The sequence below is a fragment of the Misgurnus anguillicaudatus genome, chromosome 20 (genome assembly GCF_027580225.2).
Source record: "Misgurnus anguillicaudatus chromosome 20, ASM2758022v2, whole genome shotgun sequence".
NCBI classification, from domain to species: Eukaryota; Metazoa; Chordata; class Actinopteri; order Cypriniformes; family Cobitidae; genus Misgurnus; species Misgurnus anguillicaudatus.
Window position 1 is genome coordinate 13,539,997 of NC_073356.2, and position 17,415 is coordinate 13,557,411.

The 17,415-nt window shown below is 35.8% G+C and overlaps 1 protein-coding gene across 6 annotated transcripts in view; it reads left to right on the forward strand.

Annotated features, from left to right (window-relative positions):
* dtnbp1b (dystrobrevin binding protein 1b) overlaps nt 1–17,415 on the forward strand; it is a 68,135-nt gene that overhangs the window by 40,364 nt on the left and 10,356 nt on the right. Inside the window, exon 1 of one of the 6 annotated variants that reach the window (XM_073858138.1) lies at nt 2,572–2,621. The exons of the other annotated variants lie outside the window; for them this stretch is intronic. Within the exon in view, the coding sequence (XP_073714239.1) occupies nt 2,588–2,621 (34 nt within the window). The 5' untranslated portion in view covers nt 2,572–2,587. Of the gene's footprint in view, nt 1–2,571; nt 2,622–17,415 lie in introns of those variants that run through there. 6 annotated transcript variants of the gene reach the window in all.

Consider the following 17,415-nt stretch of genomic DNA (forward strand, 5'->3'; position numbering starts at 1 on the left):
AACAAACAAAATGGGAAAAAACATTTCATCCCATATTTTTTTCTCTGCTTATAAACTCTTAAATATGGTTATTTTTCTCAAAATATATATATTTTAGCAAAAATCTGAAATAATTGCATTTTTTTTTAAGGAATTTTGTTAGTACGAAGGAGGATTAGGGCCAAGTTTAAATAAAAAATAAAACCATTGCGAGATTAAAGTCATTAAAATGCGAGAATAAAGTCATTATTTAACGAGAAAAAAGTCCGAATAAATATAATTTTGAGAGTAAAGTCATTATTTAACGAGAAAAAAGTCCGAATAAATATAATTTTGAGAGTAAAGTCATTATTTAACGAGAATAAAGTTGTTATTTAACGAGAATAAAGTTTTAATATTTTGATAATAATGTCATATTTTTACATTAACGTGTTTGGATTGATGTGAACAAGTGGATCTGCAATGCAGATACCAAATTATACCTGTCTTATTATACAATATGAGGGAGACTTTATTGACTTCTTGTTAAATAACGACTTTATTCTCGTTAAATAACGACTTTATTCTCGAAATTATTTTTATTCAGACTTTTTTTCTCGTTAAATAATGACTTTATTCCCGCATTTTAATGACTTTAATCTCGAGATGGTTTTATTTTTTATTTGACCTTTTTTTTAACCTAATCCTCCTTTGTATGTTAGAGATCAAAACATATACAGAGTTTAAAATTAGTAAATAATTTTTTGCTTCAGTGTATTTATAAATTAGGTAATTTCTAGTGGATAATCACGGTATTACAGATTAACATAAAACCTCATCAGGAACACTTTTTTAATGCAAATGTTTTAAGTAAACATAAGTAGATAACTCGTCAATGGTGGGGAAAGAGTTAAAGATACCAATATTTACCGTTTAGGTACAAAGGTGTACTTTTTGAAGAGATGCGTGTAGGGTAAAGTATACGCACATGGAGGCGCACCTAAATGAAAGTGCACAGGTGATGGAGGATATTAATCGTATGGCTGAGGGAGGAATGGAAAGACTCTGTGGCTTTGTGAAATAACAATTGAGATAAATGCAACGAGTAGGCTACGTTTCACTTTAGGCCTGTTCTTATAAAAGCAACAATATAAACTTTACGTTAAGTGCAGACCCTTAAAACCCTAAAAGACAACGTTGAATGTGGCTTAATGCATCTACACAGTAATATTAAAACAACATATTCAGCAAACATTTTATTAATAAAAACATTCTGTGTACAGGCAAGCAGAAGATCCCAGAATAAGAACACAAACCCCTAAAGGGCACGTTTGTTTCCTTTAATGAAAACGAGCACATTCTGGGCTTTTCTGCTTGACCGTAAATGCTCATAATAATATATTGTGTGTAGGGAATTTTAGCGTATTTATATCACTGTCTTAATGCAGTAAACAACGTAAAGAATAAGCCTGAACTGAATATATTGACTTTTATTTATTATTAAATTTTATGACTTTATTCTCGTTAAATAATGACTTCATTCTCATTAAATAACGACTTTATTCTCGTTAAATAACGACTTTGTTCTCGTTAAATAACAACTTAATTCTCAAAGTTATTTTTATTCTGACTTTTTTTCTCGTTAAATAATGACTTTATTCCCGCATTTTAATGACTTTAATCTCGAGATGGTTTTATTTTTTTATTTTACCTTTTTTTTTTACCTAATCCTCCTTTGTTTGTTAGAGATCAAAACATATACAATGGTACCAAAGGTACCACCCCAGTGACAACTTTTATATCTTTATATACCTTTTTTCTGTTAGTGTAGGCAAAATAATCTGAATATGGATAAAATTTATGAGAAATATTCAAGTTTATACAGAAATATTCAATAATATTTACTTTTGATAATATCCGACTTAGCAAATCTGAGCTCATGTTGACATTTTTTTTTATCTATTCTGAAATTCCAATGAAGACATTTGTAAGATTTCTGGGTCTTTTTCTCAGGAAAAATATCTGAAAAGTAGGAGACAAAAGTTTACATTTACTCTAGAGCAGTGTTTCCCAATCCTGGTCCTTGAGTACCTCCTCCTAGAATGTTTTAGATGTCTCCTTGTTAAAAGAGCTGATTCAACACATCAGCTTGTTAGTGAGACATGTTAACTGTTCTGTAAGGAGACTGATGTGTTGAATCAGATGTTTTAAATAAGGAGACATCTAAATCATTCTAGGAGGGGTATTCAAGGACCAGGGTTGGGAATTATTACTGCTAGAGTTAAATATATTTAAGATGTTTTACAGTGCCTAAACTGTGTTTTCATTTAGAAACACAGAGGATGATTTTATGTAGAAAACAGTAAATCACAAAAAAATGACTTTAGCTGAGTTTTCACAGATAGGGTTACATAATTATCTGGACTAAGTTTGATGCTTATTCAGCCTGACTTAACAGTTCTTCCATTTGTGCGCACAAATATATTGCCGCTCCTATACATTCGGCCTCATAAATAAAGTAGTAATGGGTTCAAATGGCCGGCACTGACTTTAATTAACATTGTGGATTACTCTGGCCATTCTCATTGTTTTCTCCGTTCTTTATATGGCAAATTTTGTGAGCAGTTTAATGGATTCCTCATGGTTGTGTCATTTGTTATCTGGTAGGTGCATATTTTATTATGGCCTTGGACTTTATAGATGTAATGAAACGTCTATTTGCATTTGACGGTAGCTTGTGCATTTTAGTCTGCAGAGAACAAAGCTCATTCATTCATATACTAGCTGTCTTTATAGGAACCATTTACTTAAAAATTCAAACTCAGTTTGTAAACTTATAGGCTAAAAACTCACCACAACCTATTTTCCTTTGCTAATGACTGAGGACTGACGAGACGAGGGAGTGAAAAAAATAACTCTTTATTTTTAAAGCCTCGTATCTAATAATCTCCTTTTAGACAGGCTATCATACCATTAGAGTACTTTAGGGTCTATCATATCATATTACGGAGTTGAAGTGGTATTTGTAGTCTTAATGATACTAAGACAGATGACAGAATGCAGGTAATGGTAACTGATACCCATGATGGGTACTCACTGTTAAACTTATGCTTTTTAACCAGTGATTGTACTTGCTAGCCTCAATTAAGTGTTTATTTGAGAGCACCTATTGTCCGATTAACGTTTTTACATTTCACATACAGAAGTAGTATTTGTAGTCCCAAGCACGGCACTGTTTTTTGTTTCTCTCAAGCAACTCTGTTGGCTTACGTAACAATGTAACGGTTATAAAACTTTATTTCATTACGTCAAACATAATTTTTGAGACTTGTTGGGTTGATTGACAACGGCAGTGGAGTTGAAGCCAACAACTCCCATCATTCAACACTTCTTCAGAGTTTTAAGCTATGACTTTGTTTTGTGACCTATAGCAGCGTAAATTACATACTGTGCCTTTAAACAATGTGCATTTACTTAAATTTCTTAGTTAAAGCTGCAGTCTTTGAGTTTGACACATTTCTATTAAATTGCTAATTAAAATTTTGCTCGGGAAGGCTCACAGCACAAAGGCATCGTCTTGTACAATCTGCAGGTCTTTGTTACAACCTTAATTTGCAACAGTTAATTTGCTTACGGTGACCTTGACACGTTGGTAGACACATCTTGCAATCACCCAGGGAAATGTGTGGGCTGGCATGAGGATGGCACACATTTACCATCGCAGCATAAAGGGCAAACTCCTCTACAAGCCCATTGAGTCAACTTAAATCAACACTAACATAACATGCACAAGTCTGGCAGGGTTAGAAAGCACGACCAGAGGCGCAAACTTACATAAACACCAGAATCTATTTTTGTCCTAGTGTTTTCCATCAGCCTCACATTCTCTTGTCTCATTCTTGTAGCCAAAGGCTCATCTTGTCATGCATTAGGAGTGGCCTTTATTTACAAACACAAAGACTCATGTGCATACTGTACAGTGTAAATAAATGAAAAATAACCTATTATATATAAATGTTTTTGATTGTGTCAGACAAATGATATGTTATTTAATCCAAGGTTTATTATTTCTTGCAAAAGCTTGAAAGAAAAATGTATTTACTTAAAAGTGCATAAAAGCCCATTTCTGCAAAAATGCTGGATTATTTTCAACCCAGCGTTGGATTTATTGATTAAATATTTAAAATATCTTACATACATACATACATACATACATACATAGATAAAATACTTTTATAATAATAATTAGTATAAAATTATATATACATTCATATAAATTATTGATTATAATTTAATATAAAATCAAGACATTTATACACTATATTCAACTAATATTTACAGCATAATATATGTAAACATGTATTTACAAAACATCATAGTATTGGATGATAATATTATGTGTACTTAAAAAAAGAAAGAGAGAGAGTGATACCTGTTTTTTATTAATAAATAAATAATAATATCATAATTAGTAATACTTTTAAAATAATAATTATTATAAAAATATATATACATTTATGTAAATTGTTGATTACAATTTATATAAAATCAAGACATTTATACACTACATTCAACTAATATTTACAGCATATATTAATAAATCATCATAGCATTGGATGATAATATTATGGTACTTAAAAAGAAAGAGAGAGAGCGATGCCTGTTTTTATTAATAAATTAATAATAATATAATAATTATTAATACTTTTAAAATAATAATTAGTATAAAAATATATATACATTTATGTAAATTATTGATTACAATTTATATAAAATCAAGACATTTATACACTATAATCAACTAATATTTACAGCATATATTAATAAATCATCATAGCATTGGATGATAATATTATGGTACTTAAAAAGAAAGAGAGAGAGATACCTGTTTTTATTAATAAATTAACAATAATACAAGAATTATTAATACTTCTATAATAACAATTAGTATAAAATGATATATACTTTTATATAAATTATTGATTATAATTGATTTAAAATTAAGACATTTATACACTATATTCAACTAATATTTACAGTATTAACAAATCATCATAGTATTAGATGATAATACTTAAAATATTGCATGATAGTGAAAGATAATAATAAAATGCCATATTGCAATAACATGGTTTATGAAGAAAGCATGATGTTACCAAAGTGTTGTATCATTTATATTTATGCATTTGGCAGAAGCTTTAATTTAAAGCGACTTGCAGTATATTATTAGCTATACATTTGATCAGTACACTATAAAAAAATTCAGTAGAAATTACAATGTTATTGCAGCTGGTTGCCGGTAATTTACCGTAGATTTACATTTATGTTATTTACTGGCAAGAGTTTGTTCAAAGTTAAATACATTTTAAATATCAACAAGTCTTTATCTTTACAGAACAAAACCATACAATAACAGCCTCATGCAAAGCATTCTGGGAACCAGAAATCATCGTCAACCTTTTTCTGTTTTTTGCTTCAGATTTTGTTTCCCAGAATGTTTTGCCTGATGCTGCCTTTCTAGTTTTACTCTGTAAAAACAAAGACCTGTAAATGTTTAATGTTCATTCAACTTTGAACAAAATGTTGACAGCAAAAAACATAAATTCAAATCTACGGCAAGTTACCGGCAACCCAGCTGCAAATTTCTACTGATTTTTTTACAGTATCGAACATATGACATTCGCGCTGCAAGCACAACTCCCTACTAGTCAGGATGCAAGAACACTATATATCTTTTTTACACAAAAAAATGTTGGAGGTAGTGTTTTGTAAGTAAAAGATATCATTTGATCATATAACAGACTATATTGTAAGTGTCAGTAGCTGTCCCACATTTTAGATCATTTCTTTCCAATCCCACATGCTCTCTAACATGACAGTATCCTCTCCAAGACTCTAAACACCCACCGGAGATATAACCTCATCTCTGAATGCACTCAGAACCGCAGTCACTGATGTTCACGTGCTTGAGTTTTCAGTCAACACAGATGCAGTGCTGTTGTAAATGAGCTCTTGAGTGCATGATGAAGTGGGCGAGAGCAGCGGGCAACTCGTGCTTACAGCGTTTGTTGTTTGCTTGTTGCTTGGTTACCTGTTGAACATCGAGCATCGTTATTGGCCCACTCAGACCTACATAATGCTCATGGATAGCCTTGAAAACAATCAAAAGAGGGATATCATCTGAAGTCATGACAGTCAATGCACTGCGGGAGTTACGGTAAAGTTGTTGTTTGGAGAAATTGACAGAAGTTATGACTCACCTCTGGACTTCAGTAGTTATTTTATATGCAAGTGTCATGCATCACCCTGACCTCCAAATCTAAAGGCCATCTTCACGAGGTTGCTAGGTAGCAAGATAAGAAAGAAGTGTAAAGAGATGACATTGAAAATAGTGGAAGCAAATGAAAGAGGTAGCATGTAGCAGGCAGTAGTGTATGGGATGTACCTGATTTTACGAGGCTCTGTGATATAATTATAGGATTGAATTATATTAAAGCAACACCAAAGAGATTTTTACCTTAAAATAACGTTTCCAAAAAAGTTTTAGTCGTTCATCCACTCGAAACAGGGGGAACGGCACTTTCACATTCGCTTTGCAGCCCTCTATCGTCCAAAACCGCACTAAAGAAGCTTCCAACCATCGGGTCGCGGTCTAGTAGTTCGAGTAAAAACTACAAAAACTTGCTTTACGACAGACCTACAATCCAATCAGAGCCAGCTTTGCTACAGTAGGCTAAATTATTTACGACAGTGGTAATAGACAATTCCGCTTCCAACCTGTAGGGGGAGCAAAAAACTCTTTAGTGTTGCTTTAAATTTGCTTATCTAAAGTAGTTTATATGATATATAGAAGCTCAAATTCATATACGTTGTCAAAAGAAATGGTCTCTAGTAGGGGTGGCACGGTTCATGAAAAAAATCCGAACCGTTCGGTTCGCTTGTCTCGGTTCGGAGCGCGTGTGTGTCGTACGGTTCAACGGTTCATGGCATGCGCAATGTATGTAGCCTCGTGCCCTGTATGTGACCTCAGATTGCGTGTTCCCCTTTCGCGAATAACGCAAAAGAAGAGGTGACTGGTGTGGAGAGTGAGTGCTGCCGGTCATGTTACGTGTAGAAATGGCAAGAGGGAGAGAAAAAGAAGTCTGCCCGCAGTTGGAGCATGCGCCAGCGTCGTATAAGTTTGGTGTGTGGAAACATTTTTTATTTCATGTTACCTATGATGACAGCGGAAATAAAACAATAGATACAGCCACACGCGACAGCCTTCTCTCCGACCATTTATCTAATCTGAGGTAATGAACACTCTTTTACGTCTTTTCGTGTTCAGCGCTATTTTTAGCCTTTCGTTGATAAAACGAAAGCGGCTGATTTCCGCGTAGTTTCATTTTGCTTGTGTGTGAAAGTCGCGCGATCTTATTTCATAAACTGCCCCTTAAAGTAATCAGGACAGAAATGGTCAAAAGTGGACAAAAGAGACGGATTTAAATATTACAGGTGTAAACGTTATGTTTCTCTCTCGTTCACATATTCTCTCTGCAGTATTTAAGCAGCCTCTCAGTGATAAATCTTAAAGCTACACTGAAGTTGGCATTTTGATAAATGCAAGTTATCTTTGTGTGCTAAAAATGCACACAAAGTTCATGTAGATGGCAATACACATTCTCTTTTTTGCCAAATAAATGAAAAGCATGTTGAAATCATCAATGTCTTCCCTCTTGCTGTGTCAAAATCTCACCTGGCTTTCCTCAGGGATGGTCCCAATAATGTGCTTAAAGTCAAATTCAGTTTGTGCATGATTATATGATATAATTTTTTTTAATACTGTATCCTAAATTATGGATAATTAATACATGAATAAGATAATACATTTCTGGAGTGTTAAAAAAAATAACAACAAGAACCGTACTGAACCGAGAACTGTGACCATAGAACCGTGATACGAACCGAACCGAGGGTTTTGTGAACCGTGCCACCCCTAGTCTCTAGCTGTCACTGTGGTGGTAGAAAGTACACCTTTAATCTTAAAGAGATCATAATACTACATCAGAGGTACTGTACATATTGGTACCCAATGTACTGCCAGTCTCATTCAGATATTTACTAACATGGTTGAGACTTGAAATCAAAAGCAATAAAATATTACTAAAATTAACTAAATTGGGCAACATAACATCACCTTCTGTATCAGTGAAAACACCGCCACCATTATATAGGAATATTGGAAAATACCAAATTCCCTTTAGAGAAGTCACTTCACTATTGGCCATGTTTGCAATGCCTCCAGGCAGTTATTTCAGTCATGCAAGACTAAAGTCGTATCTACTTGAATGGGGAAACAGATATTGCTAAAATCACAATTAAACAACATATTTCTGACCAACAATTAAACCTGACATATACTGTACCATAACATTTGTCAAAAGTTTTCAGCCCTTTTCAGTATCTATATTCGCAATTATAGAGGGCCAGTGGCACATATGGTTGGGGTAAAACAGGATCAAATCGTTTGTAAAGAACATCTCACTTTTTGAAATGTGTTCTTGAACCCCTCCATAAAGGTTAAAAGATTGATCATGAAGACAAGATTGAACATTTATTAGTAGTGTTAATGCAGTGCTTACTTTAAGTTGTTTTCTGATAAAAAGAGTAAAACTTGCATATTTTAAGGGTAGGAAAGCTGTCGTGCCAGATGTTAGTGACAAGATTTGTTTTGTTTTTCCTATACCTGCTAGCAGTGGGGCAGGAATTATAGCTCTACCACACATTAAGTCATACTATACACAGACGGTTCATGCAGAGCCGATCTCTTTGACAGAAATGTGCAGTTATATTCTCAGGCACTCCTTTGATCCAGGCATCTACAGTAGTAAAGTGCAGATAATGCTTTTTCTCAAAACTGTACTTTAAATAACACTGATCAAAGCTTTAGGCTGTTCAATTTTTATTTTCACTGGAGGGGGTGGGTGAAGGGGTTTAACTAAGAGTTGGTTAAGATGTCATAAAATGACTTCAGAGTACAGATTTGTGTCGTATTAACCCTGCTAAAGCTGTTTGAGGAGAGATTTGTTTGAAGGTGGTATTATTTGATAAAGTGGAAAGCCAACTTGATCTAATGCAAAAAGGTAAGAAATGTGTATGATGTGAATCGTACCAAAAACTATGAAAAAATGTTCCATGCCTAAACCCAACATTACTACACATATGTGTTTAAATTGAAGTATATCAAATTCATAGCGTACAGAAAATTATTGACTCTCTGGTAAACTCAAAGTCAATTATTATCAGTTATTCTATTATCAGTCAGTTATTCTGATCAATTCTGTTCCTCATTAACCACCACACATTCAATAGTGATATTAGACCATTTATACTGGCTACTTCACTAGTGCAACCTTTAATATTTTAAATAATAAAAAGCTAATGACATATTTCATTTAAAATCAGTATTTTGTGTCACACTTATTATGAGTAGCGATATGATTAAAGGTATAGATTACCTAAAAAGGAAAAATCTGTCATCATTTGCATCATTTCTTTGTTCTGCTGAAGAAAAAGTTAAGATATTTTGAAAAATGTTCTGGGGCACCATTCACTTCCATTGTATTATTGTTTTCCTACTATAAAAGCCAATGGTGCCCCAGATCTGCTCGGTTACAAAAATATCTTCATTTGTGTTTAAAGACATTTACAGATTTAAGGGAGAAAACAAGTGTGAGGGTGAATCATTTTTGGGTGAACTATCCCTTTAACTCTTTTCCCACCAGCGTTTTTTTTTTTTTAAGTTGCCAGTCATTTTCTATGATTTTCACCAAAGTTTAATGTCTTCCAGAAAATGTTCTTCTGTAAATATATAAACATACAATATATCAAATTAAAAACCAAACCCTCTGCTTTTAAACAAAAAAAGTTTCATCCTACCTTTATTTGATCTCTTTTATCACCTCTCAAATATGGTTTCTTCAAAAATACTACATTTTGAGCTAAAAGCTGAGATAATTGCATTTTTAAGAGGACTTTTGATAGAGATCAGATTCAGAGCGATGATCAAAACATACACAGAGTTTGAACTGTTTGCCCTAAGGGAATACTTCCGGGTTTTATAAGTTGGGTAGGAGCGCCATCTGGTGGATAATAACGAAAATATGGATTGCCGGAAAAACTCGTCATTGGCAGGGAAGCAATTTCTCTTAATTGACGAGTTATCTCGTCAATGGCGAGGAAAGAGTTAATGGAATGAATGTAAAATACAATAAGTCCATCTTTTTTAAAAAATAAACCTCTTTACCCTTTCTTTCTTGCATTAGCAGGTACATCATCCTTTAATGAACACCATCAGAGTGTATGTCAACCAATTCAACAGCGTTGTACAGTATATAAATGTAAAATAACAATGTTTAAAGAAGCTGATGAGTCTTTAAGTGAATTAAAATGACCCATTTCTCATCGATGGATGAATAGCGATCCAGACAGGAGCAGCGTGACTCGAGGTTCACACTCCTACGCTTCAATACTGAAGTATGTTGGCATATAGATATGCTGAGACACAAGAATAGACTCATGGGCATGAGGATGAACAATACATTAAGATAATATAGACCATACAGCTTTGCTGGCCTCTGTCAAGACCTTCTTCTTTTGTCAGCATAGGTATCATTAAACACCACTGTGCAGTTTCCCAGAAAGCGTATATAAAGATATATTTTTAAAACAATTGTGTTGGTAGTAAAACAATGCAAATGCAAACGGGGCAGAAAAAATGCATTTGAAGTTAAGTCCCTATAATAAAATCTTTGGTTGCATGAGATAAACCTTGACAGGCTGTGCCCCAGACATTTCTGACAAAAGTTGATCCCCTAAACTCACTGAATGATTTACACGCAACCTGATGACATGAGGCTAAACCTTCATAGCAGATGTGCCTCGTTTAATCGAACTAACTTTCTACCTCACCAGCGTCAATCCTGACCACTTTACTCTAGTCATCATGACATCTTCCAATGCGACGTTATGCCGCTTTGAATGACACCAAATTAGATGAAGCATGTCACAGTCAGAGACGCAGGTGTCGCCACACAAAGACTGAGATGAGAAGCTGGTGTGAATGACTCTTTACAACAACCCATATGGGGAAGCAAGCACGTCATCTTCTGCTCAATAGTGCCTGTGCACGCGTCTGTTGTTGCTATATTCCTACAATCTGTCATTTTTAAACGCACACGAATGAAGCAATACATGAGCACAAACCATGATAGATTTTGTGTGTGTGTGTGTGTGTGTGTGTGTGTGTGCGCGCGCGCGTGCGTGTGTGTGTGTGTGTGTGTTATTCTGCGAGCAATCATTCTTTTTCTCACTGTGGCATGACGCAGTCAATAAGTGGATCCAATTAATCGCCATTAAATCAGTCAGATGAATGCTATCATAGTTATGCCTATTAAGCATCTTTTCTTCCTCTATCTCTCTCTTCCTCTCTTCCCATTAAGAGCCCTTAGGCCAGCAGCTGGTCTACAGTTCATATGTTAGACCAATTTGAAAGTCCACACAAGGCAAAACTGGTACCGAGCATCCAAGCACAAACACTGAGGAGGACTTGTGCCAGAAAATAGCCACCTACAGTATATGTAACCTCATTTACTATTCCATACATTAGTCCACTTGAATGAATGGATAAGTGAATGAAAATAAGTGTGTGAATTCGGACATTGGGCACACCGGAAGGGTGTGGGGGCCATTTTGTGTCGATACGTGGGAGTTCGTTTGGCACGTGCCTCAATGGCAGCTTCTAGACGTTGAGTTTACATCGGCATTCAATAATGTCCACTATAATATGAGGTACCAAAATTGTACACTATTTCAGGGCATTTTTCAAGATTCGATCACCTTAACACCTCCCAAACAAACACACCCATGTGGGGGCCAAAGGGGTTGCACCTGGGCTGATATATGTTGGGCACACATGGGCTACCCAACTCGGACTCAGCAAATTTTGTCCTCAGTTTCCATGGTGGCCCCAGATGTGTTAGCCCTTGATGGGCTCCATATAGGGCCAGCTCTCATTTGGTGCATACAGAAGTTTGTCTACATAGGTTAGTGATGGGACCCAGCTGGGTCTTACCTTTGGTTACCTTATAACTCCTAAATACAAACATTACATCTAATCCACTAAAATGCTAAAGGTATTACAGTAAATTAACAGAAATCAGTGGTTCATGCTTTAGTAAAGTGGCCCCCAGATAAGATGCCCATTTGAGCCCACACCCCTGTAACCCATGTGGGCCCCACATAAACGTGTTTGCTTTATTAGAAGCATTATTATAAACACTTTTTATATGAATTAATTCTCTACACTAGAGCACTTTGTTTTTTTAGACTTTGTATTTTCTAGTCCTCAACTCTCTGTACTGCTTAAAAAAACTAGGAGGTTTATTTGCGGAGGTCTCAGGTCAGTGCATCCGAAGAGCAGCGGTGAAAGAAGATCCTCTCTGGGGAAATAACAGTCTAAAGGATTTCTAGACTCTAACACAATGTGAACTGTCTTTCTTACCAATGAAGGCCCAAACAGCGCTTGAAAAGCAAAATTTGTCTTGACAGGGAGAGAACAGACGGTCCATGAGTAACAGCACATATCTCTGACTCATCTACTCGATCTATTAGTCATTATCAAATGATGTCATATTAACAAGATATCATTTTTGGATGAAGGTACATGCACCTACTGTGAAAGAATAATCAAGAAGAAATTGCGTTTTTTTTTTTTTAAGGAAAACATTTTATGATTTTTCTCAATTTAATAGACAGTTTCAATGCAGTTTAAAATTGCAGTTTCAACGCAGTTTCAAAGGGCTCTAAATCTTATCTAGCAAAACGATTATTTTCGTCAAGAAAAATAAAAAACATGCACTGTTAAACCACAACTTCTCGTCTTACACTAGCCATGTGATGCGCCAGCGGGACCTTACATGTTGTGTAATCACGTCGAAAGGTCGTGCGTTACATATGTGAAATGCACATTTGCAGACCATTTTAAACAATAAACTGACACAGAAACATTAATTAGTATCATTCCACATATAATAACATCGGAACGGCAATCTTTCTCCATACTTGTAAACACTGGAGCAGTAGTTTCACATACACCATGCGTGACCTTTTGATGTGATTACGCAATACGTTAGGTCACCCGGCTAGTGCAAGACGAGAAGTTGTGGTTTAAAAGTATTTTTCCTGCCGAAAATGACAATTGTTTTGCTAGATAAGACCCTTAAGGGCTCGTTATAGCCAGGCGTAGGTCCTACGGCGTAGCAGCGACGGCGTAGGTTCCGCGTCGGTTTTCATTTATACTTTTGCGCAAACACACGCGCGACCGCTGGTGGGCTGTATCCACGCGTGTAACCACAGTAGCAGCGCGACCGTCAGAGAAGAAGAAACCGGGCAAGTTAACCCACAAACGAAGAAGAAACAGCAACTTGTTGTGTATAATTTGAGAAGACCAGCAATGATGGAAGTAAATAAACAGCAACTTTTGTTGCAGTTTGAGTTAAATCACTCCTCAACTTGGCTAATCTTTGTTTTCACCGTCACAAACGGAAATACCTGTGACACAGTTTTTTTTACCTGACGGGAGGGGTGGACCAATCACAGCGCTTGCGGTCCGCGTAGAACTGACACGCTGTTCAAAATTTTGCGACGTGCGCGTCGGGCTACGCAGAGCTACGCACAGGCTACGGACTATAAATCGCCCTTTATGCCTTGGTTGGGATCGTTCAGAGCCCTCCAAAGCTCCGTTGAAACTGCAATCCTAAACTGCATTGAAATTGAAACTGTTGAGGTCCAATAAAGTCCACTATATGAAGAAAAATCCTGAAATGTTTCCCTCAAAAAACGTAATTTTTTCTTGACTGAACAAAGAAAGACATCAACATTTTGGATGACATGGAGGGTGAGTAAATTATCGAGATTTTTGAATGAAAGTGTAATATTCCTTTAAGCAAGTATGTTTCAATTAGTGTCCATTTTTTTCAATTGCATTCTTTAAAGAGCTTAAACATATAATGTTTTAACCACACAGATGATATATTGACTTGTGATAAAATACTGCTATTAAGGGCCTATTATGTAGTTTAAGTTTATTTATTTTATTTATGTATTTAATTATTTTTTTATTTCTGTTGTTTCTCCATGTGTTTACTTTTCTAAGAGGCCGTTTACACTTGGCATTAACATGCGTTTTCGTCGATCGGATCACAAGTGGACGACGTTAATGCCAGGTGTAAACGGCGTTCAAAACGTTTTGAGCTCGTCCACTTTCGACCACTTTCAACCACATCCAGATGTAGTCGGAACCACTTTCGATCGGATCGCTTTGGAGTTGCGGAACGCACATGTGGTTGAATGTGTTCGAACAGCCACACGCGACCGCCTTCTCTCCGCCCATTTATCTAATCTTGAGATACTGAACACACTGTTTTACGTCTTTTTTGACTTCTGCCGTGAACATACGGTGAACAGCGCTATTTTTAGCCTTTCATTGATAAAACTAAAGCGGCTGATCTCCGTAGTTTCGTTTTGAAAGCGTGTGAAAGTTGCGCAATTCTATTTCATCAATTGCGCTGAAAATTCAGAGAAAGCTCTTACATACACACGTACAAAACTCTGTGCAGCATGTTACTTTGCTAAACAAGCAGTGGACTCCGACATAATATTAGTTTGCATCCATATAAACTCATAATTACTCCCGCTCGGGTTTGAATGACAGCAGAGAGACTCGCCCACCGTCTTACAGACCACCCCCTCACAGTATTCAGCACAGAAGCGGTCGAAAGTGGACAAAAGAGACGGATTTAAATACCAGGTGTAAACGTAATGTGTCTCTCTCGTCCACTTGTGATCCGATCGATGAAAACACATCTTAATACCAAGTGTAAACAGCCCCTTGAGTCAGGGCCGGCCCGAGGCATAAGCGAACTAAGCAGCCGCTTGGGGCCCCGTGGCCACCAAGGGGGGGCCCCCAATTGCTTATTTTTTTACAATTAAATAACTTAAACAAGTAATATAAATAAATGGATATGTATGAATTAAAGGGGCCGTGAATTGGTCGATTTTATTGCTTTATGACGTTGATTGATGTCTACTTATGCATTTCGCGTTGTTTTTACATTCAAAAACATCAAAAGCAATAAGTAATACGCTATTTTGTAACATGGATTAGTGGCTGTCTTGAGAAATGGTTCGTTTGAAGGGGCGGGCCGCATTGAAGACCTGAACGTAAACGCCCACTGCTATGATTGGACAGCTTCATTCCCCGTCATTACATGTAGGGAAATGTTTTTAAAACATTAATGTGATAAAAATAGCAGCCGAACACAAATATGTTTGAGACACAAAAGATTCTGGGTGCTAAACATGATACACATAAATGACAATACGTATATTAAAGTAGAAACAAAACTCGACGTGACTAAATTACCGTATAAAACACAGTAAGCGTGCATCCGAATCTAAACTGCGGCTAATAAATCCTTATCAATAACTTTGTATATTTCTATTGTGCTTGTGAGGTTGCTTTTACATTCACGTAATGTTAAATACCACAGTTATATGATAAAAAATAAGCTTTGTTGAGTGTTTGACCTTTCAAACGCAACTTGCCTAAGTTACCGTATACAACACAGTAAACGGGCATCAGAATCTAAACTGCGGTTGATAAATCCTTCCTTATAACTAACTTTGTATATTTCTACCTTTAAATTACAGTCGTATTGTTAAGTGTTGTACCTTTATTAATCGTTTAATGTTTTTAGTAAATTAAAACAGTCAACAAACGTATTTAGACACGGATGTTACAACAGGACACATCAAGCAATCTCTTTTAACAAAGCAATAGTGAAACGCAGTAACTTAAATAAAGTAAAATGTCTTACTGTGAATTATACTGCTGTGTCATTGTTGTCAGATCCAATATAAGTGGTGCTTCTGACTGAGTCTCTCTGCAAATCCAGCATCGACTTCTTTACAAATTAATCCATGTCCACAACGTTAACAAACGCTCCCCACACGAGCTGGAACTTCTTCAAAAGCAAACTTTATCCAAGCATATTGCGAATGTTAGGTTCCAAGCCTCCGAATTGAAGTATTTAGCTTCTGTGTTGTTCCCATGGTTGTTCCCACGCGGTTCTTTCAAAACCGAAAAAGCGTTTCCATGGTATCATAACAGATCACCGTGTCAAAATAAAAGTCTCTCAGAAAAAATGTATTTAAAAAGTCATTTTGGTTAAATTTGTCAATCTTTAAAGACATGTTTACTTACTGAGACACACGTGTCACGCGAAGCTGTGGGCGGGGCTACAAAAGTAGACTTGTCCTTTTGGTTATGGGGAGGTGTTTCAATTCTACTTTGACGTCATAGATTTCCGAATTTTAGACTGGAGTTTTTAGCTGGCTTGGTGCCAAAGACGGTTATATTTCAGTAGCACGGACGTTTTCAGTTCTGAAACTTGCAGGATGTTCATTTAAGTATGATGACCTCTTATATAACAAATTATCAAGTTAAAATTGAGTTTTTGATTCACCGCTCCTTTAATGAATACAAATTAATAAAAGAATAATTCAAGACAAAAAAATCTGATTTGCAGACAACTAGCTAGCGTTTGAGACTCATGCGCAATATAGACACCTCGCGTGCATTGACAATTTGCGCCGGTGTGCAAGTGCACGTAACTGTAATAAATGATAAGCCATGTCACAGAAAAGTATGTATCCCTCTGGTGCCGAAAAGAGAAAGAAGAAAAGGACATTGCGGATTAATATGCAAATTTAAATAGGGAAAGTTTATCATTTCACGTGTTTAAAGGGCTTGCAAATGTTAACATTTCAAATGATTTTAAACCATTTAACCCGCAAAAAGGCACTAAAGTAAGAAGCTTTCTGGACACACATGCGTTTGTATGTCTTGATTAATTTAATTTGATTTCTGTACCTAATGCTAATTTTAGCCCTTACTTAATGTGCAACTTTGTTCTTTTAATACATTTTTGTAATTTCTTTATTTTTTAATAAATAAATTGGTGATGGGGCCCCCAAACAAATTCTGCTTAGGGCCCCTAAGATGCTCGGACCGGCACTCCCTTGAGTGCTCTGTTTATAAAAAAAAAGTTTAATAAAAACTTTGGAGAAAAAAACAAGGCATAATTTTTGATTGCAGGGATTCAATAATGATAACGTGCATTATGAAGGTACGAATAAATGTAATATGAGTAAACAAACTGAAACAAAGAGGACTGTTGTATTGGAAGGTAAGCAGTGCGTCTACACCTAAATACTTTTTGTGTGTGTGTGTGTGCGTGTGTGTGTGTGTGTGTGTGTGTGTACCTGGTTATTATCATGTTGTGGGGACCCACAAAGATAGGAATACCAGTATTTTTGTGACCATGTGGGGACATTTTGATGTCCCTTATGAGGAAA